Source organism: Salvelinus sp. IW2-2015, linkage group LG28 (genome assembly GCF_002910315.2).
Source record: "Salvelinus sp. IW2-2015 linkage group LG28, ASM291031v2, whole genome shotgun sequence".
Lineage (NCBI taxonomy): Eukaryota > Metazoa > Chordata > Actinopteri > Salmoniformes > Salmonidae > Salvelinus > Salvelinus sp. IW2-2015.
The window spans coordinates 10515539-10531737 of NC_036868.1; the positions used below are offsets into that span (position 1 = coordinate 10515539).

The 16199-nt window shown below is 41.1% G+C and overlaps 1 protein-coding gene across 15 annotated transcripts in view; it reads right to left on the minus strand.

Moving 5' to 3' along the window:
- The window catches only part of LOC111954396 (receptor-type tyrosine-protein phosphatase kappa), a 165397-nt gene extending 149532 nt beyond the window's left edge, over nucleotides 1-15865 (minus strand). For 10 of the 15 annotated variants that reach the window (XM_023974123.2, XM_070435800.1, XM_023974116.2 and 7 more), the window contains exon 1: nucleotides 15668-15865. In XM_023974123.2, coding sequence (XP_023829891.1) covers nucleotides 15668-15740 — 73 coding nt within the window. In that variant the 5' untranslated portion in view covers nucleotides 15741-15865. The remainder of the gene's footprint in view (nucleotides 1-15667) is intronic. The other 5 variants (XM_023974126.2, XM_023974125.2, XM_070435807.1 and 2 more) reach the window with 1 other exon arrangement.
- Between the last annotated feature and the right edge of the window lie 334 nt (nucleotides 15866-16199).

Consider the following 16199-nt stretch of genomic DNA (forward strand, 5'->3'; position numbering starts at 1 on the left):
TGCGGGTAATTAACATTCATTGTGGGCTTCGAATTGTCAAAATATGTGAGTAAGCAGCAGAGCCAGAAACACTAGCAGACCCTCCACTTACAGAGTCATCACTGTCTATTAGATTAGCCTTTAAATTCAGGGCCACACTGGGCTGGCTGGGGGATTTACACAAGGGTGTCTTGTGTATACTGAAGCGACACTACACCATCGCTGCCTGCATACACACAGAGCCACAGAGATCATTGGCCTCAGTCATAGAATTACATATAGAATTTATTTATTTATTTAAAAGGTAAATTATAGGATCCCTATAGAGAGAGATGCATAGATCATATATGTATATAGAGCATAGTTTATGGACAAAGAACAAATAATTCACAAAATACATTTTTATCTATTACCAGAGGCTTTGACTGACAGTTTTTTTGCAGGCACTATGAGGGTTTATTAATCAGAGCTAAATATTAACACATTCTATGTTTGAATACAAATATAATTGGATAGCATATATAATTGAATGTTTTTGTAAAGGTAACACTTTGACAATGTCCAAACCAAAGTAAAGTCAGACATTCTTTTCTTTGAGATCTTTCAATGTGCTTCACCGTCTATAATAGTTGAACCACTTGAGCGAAAATATATGTTGTGTTGAAAATCGCCGTTTGATAGCATAACTGCCATCCGCACTCCCTGGAATTTGCCTCTGGTTCTGTGTTGGCAATCACTAACACAATTTCCTTGAGCAAACTGTGTGCCGCAGTGTATGCCCAGTAAAAAAGATGAACTACCTGGGGTCAAATGTCACAATACAAAGATATTTGTAATTACGCATTGCATTTGAGGTGGCAATCAAATATTAATAGAGACCTGGAAATATGTGAGAGGAAGTGAAGTTTTAGCCATCTCGGTTTATCACTTCCTCCACCTACAGGAAGGTGATAGGAAGGCCTTTTCCATCACACTAGTTAAAACAATTTGGTGATACATCAAGCAGGAGAAAAGGGGGGAAATCAATCAAAAGATCTGGGCTAACCGCCCTTGACAGAGTTTCTGACGGGGGATATGAAGGATCACATATACAAGGGCTGCGAGAACAGACCTCCAACTTCCCTGCATGCACCCTGGTTCCACGCTGGAAGACTCTGTCACCCCGTATCATCACCACAGTTCAGACAGCCTCTTCATTAAGACAGCCTGTCAGGCCTGGGAGTCCACAGTCTTACAATTAAATACCTGCCAAGACACATCACTGTAAACAACATGGCACAAACTACTCAAAAAAAGCCTACTATGACACGCACATGGGTAAATGAATTGGGGTCTTATTAATGAAAGTGTTTCCTTTGTGTGATTAAAAACCCCACACAACAGGTTCTGGGCGAACGAGTTGGTAAGGACGAATCATAAGAATACTTGTATTGATAAGGATGAACAAAAAAGCTGAAGTATGTAAAACTCTACACACAAAACTACAAAATGTAATTTTCAATGTCAAGCCTATGGTGCAAAGTATTTCAGTGTTCAACAGAGTCCTCCCCTCAAACCCCTCTCTATCAAAGGAGAGATTAGTGTTCTTGGTTCTGTGCTCCTTCGATTGACACAGAGTGACTCTGGCCCACAACACACAGAGTGACTCTGGCCCACAACACACAGAGTGACTCTGGCCCACAACACACAGAGTGACTCTGGCCCACAACACACAGAGTGACTCTGGCCCACAACATACAGAGTGACTCTGGCCCACAACATACAGAAGTGGACAAGAGCCAAGAAGGCACACAGACACTTTGGGAAGACCTGATAAGCTGCATGGCTAGGGAATGGGTTTTAAACCACCCTCCCCCTAAAATCAACTTGCCATGACGTGTTCATACAGGGAAACAGTGTTTTCTTAGCATGAAAAAGCAAATTGGGGAGAAAACATTGAAATCGGAAGGCTCCCAAGTCTTGACAAAGAGGGATTGAGGAACAGATTAGAGTAAAGATCCTCAGTTATGTACGATTCATCATAATTCCCCAACACTTCTGCTAATCTACTTCACTGAGAGGACAACTGTGATCTTGTATCCTGAACCATGTCCTGTTTCTGAGGAGAGACTGTGACTAAACCATGTGCTCACATCAAAGACCCAAGACGATCACAGCACTGACAGGTTCAGGTGGCATCCAAAACCAAGCTACTTACAAAGGATCTGAGAAAGAGTTTAATCTGTCACCAAAGTCCTCTGCCGCATCCACTTACATAGGAGTTCATTCAGACCCCTTGACTTTTTCCACATTTTGTTACGTTACATCCTTATTCTAAAATTGATTAAATTGTGTTTTTTCCCCTCAATGTACAAACAATACCCCATGACAAAGCAAAAATGACAAAGCAAAAACAGGTTTTTAGAAAAAAACTGAAATATCATATTTACATAAGTATTCAGACCCTTTAAATCAGTACTTTGTTGAAGCAGCTTTGGTAGCGATTACAGCCTCAAGTCTTCTTGAGTATCATGCTGCAAGCTTGGCACACCTTTATTTGGGGAGTTTCAGCCATTCTTCTCTGCAGATCCTCTCAAGCTTTGTCAGGTTGGATGGGGAGTGTCGCTGCACAGCTCTTTTCAGGTCTCTCCACAGATGTTTGATCGGGTTCTGGCTGGGCCACTCAAGGACATTCAGAAACTTGTCCTGAAGACGGTCCTGCGTTGTCTTGGCTATGTGCTTAGGGTCATTGTCCTGTTGGAAGGTGAACCTTCCCTCCAGTCTGAGGTCCTGAGCGCTCTGGAGCAGGTTTTCAGCAATGATGCTTCACTGTAGGGATGGTGCCAAGTTTCCTCCAGACATGACACTTGGCATTCAGGCCAAGGAGTTAAATCTGGTTTCATCAAACTAGAGAATATTGTTTCTCATGGTCTGAGAGTCCTTTAGGTGCCTTTTGGAAAACTCAAAGCGGGCTGTCCTGTGCCTGTCCTGAGGAGTGGACTCGTCTGGTCATTCTACCATAAAGGCCTGATTGGTGGAGTGCTGCAGAGATGGTTGTCCTTCTGGAAGCTTCTCCCATCTCCACAGAGGAACTCTGGAGCTCTATCAGAGTGACCATCGGGTTCTTGGTCACCTCCCTGACCAAGGCCCATCTCCCCCAATTCCTCAGTTTGGCCAGGCGGCCAGCTCTAGGGCGAGTCTTGGTGGTTCCAAACGTCTTCCATTTAAGAATGATGGAGGCCACTGTGTTCTTGGGGAACTTCAATGCTTCAGAAATGTTTTGGTACCCTTCCCAAGAACGGTGCCACGACACAATCAGTCTCAGAGCTCTAGGACAATTCCTTCAACCTCATGGGTTGGTTTTTGCTCTGACATGCACTGTCAACAGTGGGACCTTATTTAGACAGGTTTGTGCCTTTCTAAATCATGTCCAATCAATTGAATTTACCACAGGTGGACTCCAATCAAGTTGTAGAAACATCTCAAGGATGATCAATGGAAACAGGATGCACCTGAGCTCAAGTTCGAAGAATACTCAAGGCTGTAATCGCTGTTGAAGGTGCTTCAGCAAAAGTACTGAGTAAAGGGTCTGAATATTTATGTAAATGTGACATTTCAGTAATTTTTCTTTTAGAAATTTGCAAACATTTCTACAAATCAATTTTTACTTTGTCATTATGGGGTTTTGTGTGCATATTGATGAGGAAGAACATTAATTTAATCTATTTAAGAATAAGGCTGTAACATAACAACATCTGGAAAAAGTTAAGGGGTCGAAATACTTCCAGAATGCACTGTATGTCAAGCATTAGTGGTTTTCAGTTTTAAGCTCCGTGACAAGTAAACATTTCGAACCAGCAATGACGTTAGAAAAGCATTGGCTCACTTTGGACTTTTCTTGGCATTTGTTTTATGTGTTTGACACAACTCAAACTGGCGCAAACAATACGGTTTGAGCAACAAACCTTACCTTCAAGCTTGACGTTGCCCAGACAGAGAATGAGAAAAGGAAGAAGCCAATTTCCTGATTAATCTAGTGCAAAAGTACTCTGAGGAGGGCAAGTCAGTGAACAGTGAGTGATTTTCCTAATGACACTCCGAGGTTAAATGTGGGCCAATGTTAATGGAGAGTGGAGGCCCAGGCACAGAAATGCCAGGACCCTGGAGCATTACTTCTCTGAACTTTGCTCTAATTTATCACCTTCTTAAAACAGTTTGATGCTTTCCATTTCTCTACCTCAGATTTTTTTCTGCACTAATGTTTTAACCTCTTAATAAAAGACCCTGACAGAGAAGACAAACTCTCACAGACAAAAAACAAGGATAAAGACAGCCTCTGAGAAATACCTAAAAACTGTTGTTTTTTTAAAGATGACTTGGAATGCCTTGAAAGTAAAAATGTTCCTATTTCCACACACAAAACAAAGGAGCAAGGTCAAAAGGATTGCTGAATTGGCAGTCCACAAAGAGGTATGCTGAATTGAAACAATATACATGAAATATTCCCTTCTCTGCTTCTCAGCTCCTCTGTTGCTTGTTTTCAGCCTTTAGGAGGGGTAGGAGAAACAACAGTCCAATGTTATCCATGGAGAAGAAACACCCCATTGGAAAAGGCTTTCAAGAATTAACATACAAACAGAGCTAGAACAAAATACACTGCTTTCAGGATTATATTTCAAATAGAGCTGTGAAAATAATCATTTTTTATTCCATCATCATCGACACACACAGTATGAGCTACCTTTGAAACATTGCATTAAGCGTGGTAGAGCCATTGTTTTCCAAGCAACATAATTCTGATTGGGTAATCCGATTGGGCTTCTCCCAAGCAGCAGAATCACAGCTATTTAACCCTCATCTCTAGGCTGCTGTAGATGTTCACATTTCTTCATTAGAGATGGACTGCCATGAGATAATGTTAACCTGCTGGGTTACCTTGACCCTATCAAAGTTCTCAGCTGGATGTAAATGATGTCACTGACAAACAAGGGATGAACATCCAGCACCCGCACCTCCATTCAGAATACTAATGAGGCTTTAAGCCAAGGTGCGTCTGACAGCTTCAAATTCAGTCCCATGTTATGTCAGATGAGGATAATGTACATGTATGGGCTAGGAACCTCTATTTTTTCCACCTTATTGTATCTACAATCAAGTTGTCATGTCCCCAGAAATATACAGTGTTCTGTCCTTCAAAATGGCTGGCTTTACCCAAATGATCCTGTTAATTTCAGTTCAAACTCACAGAGCTGGTTAACCTAAACCACATGTGGGGGGGGGAAGTCCTGAGTGGACCTTGGGAACACAAATACTGGAATCAGTTGGGGGCCTGTTAGGAGTTGCATGGAGAGAAGTGTGGGGGAACTACTTTTCTCGAACGTCGTCAAATATACCACACAAGAGGGGGAAAAATAAACTGAGGCCTAGGACATAAACATCCCATGGGCTCTGTTATTCATACAGTAAGCATATCTCTTCTGGACATAACTCACCAAGACAGACTATCTTAACTTAATCTACATCAAGAGCACATTCTTCCTTGTCCAGTTTACTGCTTCTGACTAACTGTGCACATCATTTACCAAGATCTATCATAACATTTGCCTTGAGGCAAAACTTGAAAAAGTCCATTAAAAAAAGGACTTTCTGTATACAGCTATGAGTGGGTGAGTGGGCTAATCTAGGCAATGCTCCATAAGTAAGTGTGTGGGTAAGGAAAGTGCTGGGGGTGTCCTGGGGGGGGGGGGGGTCTGCTTAACATCAACGCAGAAAAAAGACTGGGGGGGGGGGGGGGGGCCACAGGGGTTATGATTCAAATCTATATCATTAACATTAATTTGCACTGCCTTAACAACCAAATCCTCTTTTCTGAAAAGCCTCCCTATTAAATTCAACAAATAACACAACAAAAGTGATCATGAGGATCATGTGTAGCTTAAAGCTTTGTTGTCTGGTTTTACAAATGACAGTAAACAGATTAAGTATATTAACAATGCTATTTATTTTCTTGGAAATAATGATACATTGAGGAAATAAAGATGAAGAACTGTCAAATATCAAATGCTACATAATAAATTACAATTGGTTTGTACTGTTAACTTTACTTTTGTAAAACAATCCAGACAATTATAGTGCCAGACAGACATGTACTGAGGGGTAAACATGAAGCCTCTCAGACAGAAAAGGCAACAGTGTTCTTTCGTTATCTGTTTTCAGCCCTGAGCTGATTTGGCTGTGGGAGAATTCCACTTTAATATGAGGTTGAGACTTCATTCCTCAAGAGGTTTCAGACACAGGTATAGAGCCGTTAAAAGGCAGATGATATTCAGACTACTGATTGATTGATTTATTGAAATTTGACTCCACCTGAGAGACAGATAGGAGGACGGAAGTGGTGGTGGGGTAGATCACTGTGTGTCAATCACACACAGCAGCTCCATGCTGTAGAAGCATGTCGACTACACACACTCAACCATTAACTACAGACATGTCTACAGAAAGAAAAGTCATTTACAAGGAGCAGACGGCATGGCATTCAATAGGAATTAGCATTTGCAATCTGAGGTACTGAGCTTGTATGTAGGTCATATTCAGTAATTCAATATCTCCAAATGGCTATAAAGTAATCTGATCACAGTCAATTATTGGACCGTCTTTTCCACACTGCCACAAATAGTCTCCTACACTTTAGCTATAAGCATTTGAATTAACTAGTCAACTGTGAAGCATTTTGTTGTTCGCCCCACTAAATGCCAAATTTTAGACGATGGGCATATATATATGTTGGTTGCCTGTATACTGCAGTCGTGACTCGAAGTGAAAGTGTGAGGTAGGACAGGCTGAATGTCTGTTTTGAATCATCAGACACTGTGGAATAACGTTGTTCTTTCTCACCAGCATGTCTGTGAAACCTGTCAGATGCACCTCTTGCACGGCATGCTGTCTGAGAAACACAGGCCAGTATAAAACACTATAACCCAGTAGAGTTTAAAACCCTGCATGGAATACACTTCGTCCAAATTGTATGTGGAGTCAATGAGAATAATTTTAAGTGATTTAAACGGGGTGTGCCAGTGGTTTCCGCACACAGATCCTCAAAAGGTTCTACAGTTGCACCACTGAGAGCACATTGACTGGCTGCATCACCGCTTGGTATGGCAACTGACCATAAAGGTGCTACAGAGGGTAGTGCGTACAGCCCAGTACATCACTGGGGCTGAGCTCCCTGGCATCCAGAACCTATATACCAGAGGCGTCCGGTTGAGCAATGTAGAAAGAAGTCGCACAAGGTCTCTTCAACAACTTTTGTAAATAATCCTCAATATCGCCTAAATTCATACTTCTCATGACCTCAAAAGTCATTTTTACTACCCAGTAAGCGTGTACCTAAGTTAGCATGAGCAAACAAGTCACACGCTTTGGAAAATCAACGGAAAAAACGTCACATTCCACCAAATCAACTTCAGCTAAAATGGCTACCACCCCATCTTCACTGAAGGCGATACGGTTAACCCGATAACACTGGAGATCCTTGTCAGAGAGCTGGCGAAATCATGTGAAAGTTAGGCAGTATGGCTGGCTGCACTGGCTCCAATTTAGGCAACCATGGAAACCATCCAGCGTTCTGTGGCATCTTATGCTACCACACTGGCCGAAGTTGAAGCCGGGCTCTCGGGCCACAATGACCAACTCACTACGCTGGAAACCAGGCTTGACGATGTGGCCGCCGCCAACAAGTCTCTGCAGCTACAAGTGGAAGATTTGATTTCATGTTCAAAACGCCAGAATATCCACATGATTGGACTGCCAGAGGATTCTGAGACAGGATATCCAACCCAGTTCATGGCGGAGCAGTTCAAGGAAGTTTTGGGCAATGAGGCTTTTCCCAATCTCCCTGAACTCGATAGAGCCCACCGCAGCCTTGCATCGAAACCTTGCCCGGGCTGCCAACCGCGTCCCATCATAATGCGGTTCCATTGATACAAAGAAAAGGAGCTCGTTCTTCGATGGGCAAGGGAACATCACTTTCCAAGGCCACAATATCAAGTTCTACCAGGATTTCAATTCTAGCTTGGCGAAGAAACAGGCTGCATTCAACAACATCAAGTCCACTCTGTACAAGAAGGGTTTCCGCTTTGTCCTGATTTATCCTGCCCAACTCCATGTCACCTTTAATGGCGAGGTCCATTTTTTTTTTTTATCCTGAAGAAGCTGAGTCTTTCTACCAACAGCGCATACATTGAATGCCTGAATTGGGATTATTTCTTACCTGCCTGTATTATGTGAGTAACGTTAGTTATTGTGACCGTGTGGACACTAGGCTACATACATCTATGGCCATCTATCGATCCATTTCTCGTTAAACAATCCTATGCTAAAGCTTGCTAGCTACAGTAGGTATGTTTGAAGCAGCACATAACTCGCTTCTGTTATTGACAATGACATACTATACTATCTCACTGCTCTTTGAACTTCTAGTGGATCTTGCTTAGTTTCTTCAACAATGACAATCGCTGTTAAAAGCGCAGCATTTTGATTTCTTTCATTTTACTAAGCCTTTGAACTTGCTGCTCCACTAATGGCAATCTACAGCCTACATTGCAGTTTGGCATCCTTTAGGTCATTTTGGATACCAATGTTACTAGCTAGTTAGACACTGATCCTGTCCACCAATATTTGTGTATATACATTTTTCATTTGGGATCTGCTTGATATATACAATATTTGAATTGTATTTTTTACTCTTTATTTTTATGGTTACTCTGAACTACCGTGGTTTATGTTGGCCATGATTGGTGATGTTGGTCACTGACAGGTCCTGAGTTACATTCACTTTATCTTGGACTCCACTACGACATTGGAGTCTTAATACTATCACTCCTCTCTTCCAAATTGTACTCTTGTTTAATTGTTGCACTAGCTGAAGAGTTTAGACCCATGGTTCGTTTGCTTAATTGTACATATCCAAAATGCTAGTTGTCCGTTTGTATACTTTTATTGAATTGTTTCCTCCTAACGACGTTTAACAATTTACCAATACAGGGACTGACAATTTTCATAGCCTACTGGTTAATTTAAAACGTTTCTCATTACTCAGCCCTGTGGCAACACCTAGCGGACTGCATTCATTTTATGGCCATTGAAATGCCACTGATCGCTGTTAACATTTTTCAATAACTGAAGCTGAAGTTTATACTCGTTGTTTAAACTGTGACCCAAAATGTACACTTGCCTATTGACATATTTAATTTTTTTAAATTTCAAGGTCGTATGTCACTTCTTTCCTAGGCCGGTTTGACCTCACTGCACATGTAGGGTAATCAACGAATGCTGAGTAAGAGAGAATTCCTGCTGCTCATCTCGTTCATAGAGACGAGTTTAGGATTTGTATTTTTCCCTTTTTATTTTTTGAAGGGTGTTGTACTATCATTTTAATTTATGTTTGGGATGGTGGGGAGGGGTACTTTTTTTTTTGGGGGGGGGGGATTTTATACATTTTTTATTCAGATGTTTTGCTCATGCTGCTCCTCTCTCAATCTCTTTCTCATTTGATTTCTCCTCTTATACGGATTAATGTCTAGTTCAACAACAAGTCAAGATGGTACTTTAGGGCTTCCAATCAGACTGGTGACATGGACCATTTGCGGTTATGGGGGACAAATTAAGCGCTCCAGAGTATTTTCACATCTGAAGAGCCTGAATACTGATATCGCATTTCTTCAAGAAACGCACCTATGTGTTAACAACCATACTAGATTGCGTAAAGCATGGGTTCGACAGGTTTTTCATTCTAATTTTAACAGAAAAGCCAGGGGAACAGCAATAGTGATTCACAAACGAGTACAGTTTTCACCCTCACAGATAATTTCAGATCCTGGAGGACGTTATACAATAGTTAGTAGCACCCTCTTCCAAACCCCTGTAGTACTTGCGAATGTTTGCTCCTCTAACTGGGATGACACTAGATTTATGACATCTCTTTTAGCCTCTCTCCCTAATCTTGACACCCACCGCCTCATCTTCGGCAGGGACCTTAAATGGGTTATTGAACCAAGACTTGACCGGTCTAATCTCAGAACACTTACTCCTTGCGGGATGGCAAAAGTTCTTTCTACATTCATGACCCAAATGGTTTGTGTTGATCCATGGCACTTCCTCCACCGGTCACAAAATACCTACTTTTCTCATGTTCATCAAGCCTACTCACGCATAGACTACTTTTTTAGATAGAGCCCTTCTCCCCTCAATTGAAACTACAGAATATTCTGCGATAGTGATTTCGGACCATTCCCCCCACATTCTGGACTTAGCACTTACTCCGAATGCAAAAAAAACTGTCAAATTGGAGATTTAACACAACTCTATTCTCTAACAAAGAATTCTGTGACTTTATTTCGACCAATATAGATGTATTCATTCAAACAAATAAAAATGATGACACCTCCCCTTCTATTCTTTGGGAAAGTTTCAAGGCTGTGTTACGGGGAAAGATAATTTCTTACAATGCTCATTATGTCAAACAAAGAAAACTGAAACATCAGGAATTGGTGGACTCAATCTTGGAAAAAGACCGGCAATATTCAACTTCACCATCCCCTGAACTATACGCAGAGAGGCTGAAACTTCAAACTCAATTTAATCTTCTTCCCACTGATAAAGCAGAGTTTCTGTTACAACAAACAAAGGGGACGTACTACGAATATGGTGACAAGGCCAGTCGCCTCTTGTCACACCAATTTAAACGCCAGTCAGCATCTCATCTTCTCTCTCAGGTATATGACTCCTCTCGTAATTGTACAAGTGATCCATCTAATATTAATTCAACTTTCATGTCATTTTATTGTAACCTCTACAAATCTGAACCCCCATCAGATAATACGGCTATGGACAACTTTTTAGATAACTTGGATATCCCATCCATTGATATGGACATGAGTAAAGTTCTGGACAACCCTCTGCAACTTGATGAGATAACAAAGGGTCTAAAGTTAATGCAAAGTGGCAAGGCCCCAGGCCCTGATGGCTTCCCCGTTGATTTTCATTTGAAAAAATCTGATCAACTCGCCCCATTACTATTAGATATGTTCACCGACTCATTATCACAGGGCCACACAAGTCATAGACTGTTCTCTCTGCTACTGCAAGGCAAGCGGTACCGGAGCGCCAAGTTTGGGTCCAAAAGGCTCCTGAACAGCTTCTAACCCCAAGACTGCTGAACAGTTAATCAAATGGCTACCCTGACTATTTGCATTGACCCCCTTTTTATTTGCACTGACTCTCTTGCACCGGCTCTATGCACACTCACTGGACTCTACCCACACACTCACACATACTACACTGATACTCCAACACTACACTGATACTCCAACACACACAGACTACATACGCTCACACACATGCATATTGACGCCACACACACACTTTCACTGCTGCTACTCTATTTATTATCAATCCTGAATGCCTAATACATTTTACCCCTACCTACATGTACATATCACCTCAACCACCTTGTACATTGACTCGGTAGCAGTACTAGATCTCCTTAAACACTCCAACCAGAACAAAAAAAGCCAAAATACCAAAAATCTAATCTATCAGAGGTTTCGTTTTCTCTCCCACTCTCCTCTTAGAAAAAGTCCAGTCAGCTTTCAAAAGAAGCTTAAGGGCAGGCATCAGAATAGACCACCAGAAATGCCATTACGGATTTAATCTCCAAAATGCTGTGATGACAAAGACTGGGGATAACTGGGGTCTGAGACATTCACTGGGGCCCGGAACACAAACAATTGCAGAACATCTCTCCATGTCCCAAATACCAAGTAGACAGGAGCATGATGCATGCTCAGAGCAGAGACACACTGTCCTCCCATGCAGAGCTTCAAGTGCAACTCCACAAGGCCTTTCTTGTCTTGCGTGTTACAAAGGGCCTAGAGCCCGTGTTGTAGTGGGCCTGAACAGGAATGAAATGCTCCTATTAGTCCAGTTCAGAATACATCTGTCTGAGTGGGCACCTCCTGGGGCCAAATAAACACTTAGAGCCCAGGGCCTTGGAAAAACCACAGACATTTGATGCTGTATGGTAAAAGGGTCATTGGATGCGTTATTCAAGGAGGTAGGCCTGTGTTTAACACATCTGTCGGGTTTAAAACAAGAACAAACTTGCTTATTAATTCGTAATCCCGAGAAAAACTGGCAGATGGATAACATGCTGACAAAACATTTACAAGTGCAAGTCTGAATAAATAAATAAATAAATAAGAGAAATGATACGGAGGCTGCTGATTTTGAGGAAAACTACATTTAAAATCCATACCGTTGCAAAATCACTTGACACATTTTGTCAGGTATTGATTCACCATGCATAATCTAAAGCTTCAGAAAATGAAGGGAACAATACCTGGCTGCAAATAGATTTTGTTGAGGCTACACATAAAAAAAACATACATTTCTCTCGCAGGTGCTAAGATAAGCAACTTCTCTCACTGTCGCCTAACCTGTAGTCTAATAAAACTAAGATATAAGACTCCTTGAGCTGCTCTGAGTCGTCAGCAACTTCCGCTCTTAGAGGAGTCTTATTGTTATTGAATAGAAGGGGGTAGATGTTCCTCTGTATTGCCTCACTCACTAGACCATGGTCTACCATGACCTATGTTTTACTGAGGGGGCATGGTCATTTTACAAAACCATGTTGCCTTTTTTAAACCAGACCAAGATGGAAACACTGGACAAAGCATGCAGTAAACATGTTCTTGGGAAAAGTTGTGTGCATGAAAAACTGGAAGCTGAGATGTAGTGAAGGATACCCCATTAGGCCTTGGAGCAACTGAAAATACTCACTCTCCTGTGCCCAAGTCACAAAGATCAAAGACAAAGGTACTGGAAATAAAAGTATTACAATTAATTGTTTGTCAGATCAACCAATAAGACTGAGGTTAGGCTTGTTCTTGCTAGTGCTGACTGACCATATGAAAGCCTGAATAGTGTTCTTCTAATTAGGGGTCCATTTTGAATACATCTCACCCAGTAACAGCTGTTCCTCTCCTGCAGCATCTACCTTTTGGTTAATGGCCATCTCTCCCAAGAGTCATTCGCACCTGCTTTTCTGATAGGTGAGCAAATAAATGAGTTTGCTACTCTGTTACTTAGGCAACCACAGAGATATTACAAAGCAAATACTAAATGGTAACTGCAGATAAATATAATTTAAAAGGACTCTGTAACAACTGGAGTTATTTCATGTTATTGCACACACACATCACAACTAAATGAATGTGTGGTATTTGGCCAACTTCATGTGAACTGTAGCCAGCAAAGGTTTGAAAAGTGTCTATTTTACAAGAAAGAATCGAGTTAACCTCTTACATCCAGTGGTTTATTGTCCCAAATCGTGTGAGAGCAGAACTAGCCTTTTCTGGAGAAAGGGCCATTAACAGAGCTACAGTGAGACAGCTGCACAGAGACCATATTGCGCATTCAAGGTGGCATAGTACAACAGCCAGGAGTCATCAGGTCACATTGAATCAGGACAGGGGCTCCTGTCGAATGACAGCACAGCTCAGTAACTCACCCTTCACCGGTTGTCCCATTTGCGCTGCGGCCAGATGGAAGCAACAGAAAATATATAAGTGGATTAGCACACCGATTTGTGTCTTTTCATCGCAGAGCAGCATTGCTTTATGAAATGTAAAGTGATCTTCTAGTTCATTTCATAATCACATCATTTACAAATCAATCTCCAAAATGTGTAATTTGCCCATTTGTCATCCTGTTTTTTTGATTACTCTAATGTATTAATCCATGGTTAAGACTTTCTGATGAATATAAACAGCTGTACCCCCCCCCCCGTGGTGAATTAATCTGATGATGCAGGTAAGGAATGTGTGTATGCGCTTTGTAGAGAAAGACTTATGGAGGCCCTCTGTTAATCAGCAATAAAAAGGGGTATAGAGGCAGTGGCTAATGATTATGGGCTAAATATCTGAACAAATCAGATTCTTAAAGGGGCAGTGCATGAGATTTTACAGTTTCACTTTATGATACTTTTTTATTTAACCTTTATTTAACCAGGCAAGTCAGTTAAGAACAAATTCTTATTTACAATGACGGCCTACCGGGGAACAGTGGGTTAACTGCCTTGTTCAGGTGTGAACGACAGATTTTTACCTTGTCAGCTCGGGGATTCGATCCAGCAACCTTTCGGTTAATTGACCAACGCTCTAACCAATAGGCTACCTGCCGCCCCTTCCACACTATGAAGTCAAAATAACACTCTGAAATTGTGAAAATGATTATTAAAACCCCCCTTTTTCTGTAAGAGCTGTTTGGGGGGAAAATCCTGGAATTTCATCCTGTTTAGGTGGAATGGAGTTTTTTGCCCAGATCATGACCTCACAATCAGATCTAGTTAATCATGACTAGTCATATTTTATTTGCATATGTATCTTCCTACTATGAAGGTGTAAGCGGGTAGGCTCTAGACGATCCTATCTGCCAATCAGGGCTATGTAAGTAAATAAATAAAAATATGTATTAACAGGCCAACAAGATCAGACTGAGCTTCATTTTTTTTAATGGCAAAAGGAGGCTCAGGGAAATACATTTTTAAATGTTTTAGTTATTTTCATGAACACAGTCATTTATTAGACATACCATGATGATACAATTTTTAAAAGACTGCATGGAATGGGTATTTCAAAAACGTGCTAATTCTTTCAAAACTAAGAGAGACAGATTGCAATGCAGATGAGAGATCAATTATTAAAAATAAATCCGAAGTGATTGGGACTTCGAGGAAATTGAATTTACATATATTTAAAATGACAGATAGCATTTCACAGGTTTGGTTGGAATTAGCCATTTAAATGTTTATAGACAACAGGACTCCACCTCCTGCAGTTTTTCCAAGGCCCCTGGGACAAGGTATGAGAGGAGACGTCAACAGTATCGGATTTCATTTACACAAAAGAAAAAAATAATATGTTTGACCATTCCAAATAGTCTAGTAGTACGCGTATACATTAGACTACAAGAAATAAGTCGTTTGAATTAGTGGTTTAACCATTAAAACTGGTTGTTTATTTGAAGAACTTATTGAAGAACAACAGTTTTGTCAATTTAGATGAAAGTGTTGTAACTGAAGGTGAAAAGCATTGCGAGGAATACAAAAATAAATGTAAACCTGAGAGTAACTTTGTAATTCTGTATTGTATGGTTCCATCTCCGTTTTTATCGATGCTCATTACTGTACAACCATACCATGCCATATTTCAGGTAACATGATCGAAGTGTCCATACAGACCAATTCAATGTTGTGATCAAGCAGAAATCATGGATCCGAGAACTTCTCAAATATGCTACATACGGATGCATGCAACCACGAAAGGATGGTCTCAAATACTTTCGTTCAAGGACCAGTCAACATTCTGGGACGTAACCGTATATTTTGAACGCAAATTTGCTCTCTATTAGTCTACCTGCAATAAAGCCACGGCAGGAATCGGACCCGATTTAGGAGTATTGATTCGAGCAACATTCTCAGAAAGATTAACATAATTTGCAAAGGTATATTTTGCATATAACTTTTTTTCCGGATCAACAAAATGTAACAACGCACACCTTGATTTAAATTACTCCAACTCAAACATTACCACCAACTTTCCTCTGCTCCGCGTCTATAGTTTCTTTCACATAAAGGTTTAAAGATCCTTACCTGTCGTGAATTGAGCCCCAACGCTTAGAATTGAAAAGTAGAGTAGTATGAAGCCAAGTCTACACGTATCCATGTTTGTTTACAGAGTTTTTTAAGTTTTAAAGCAGTTCGAGACGCGAATTATTCCTGTGGATTCCAGCGCTCCATTCTCACCGCTTCACTCTCGCGGACAGCCTACTTTGTTTCTCCGTGTGGAAAGAAAGTCCATGACGTCAATATTGTCCGCTATTCAAACGGCTCTGCTCAGACTAGGTGCTCTGAGATCGACTGCAGGCTCCCCCTAATGTCGGCAAAGCGCTATAACCGCTTAGGTTGCATGCGTCTTTTTCTCTCCAACGGAACATAAAGTGTGTCCAGTTGAATTTCGGTTGCATTAAATTGTTGATTAACCTGAATTTAATGAGTATGTTGCCTATGGATTAGTAGCTCCAAGAAATGCATTCAGTAAAAACTGAATATCACTTGTGACCAATCCACAAGGACAGTGTCACTTATCACCAATATATAATTCATAGAGAGTGGTGCACGAGTG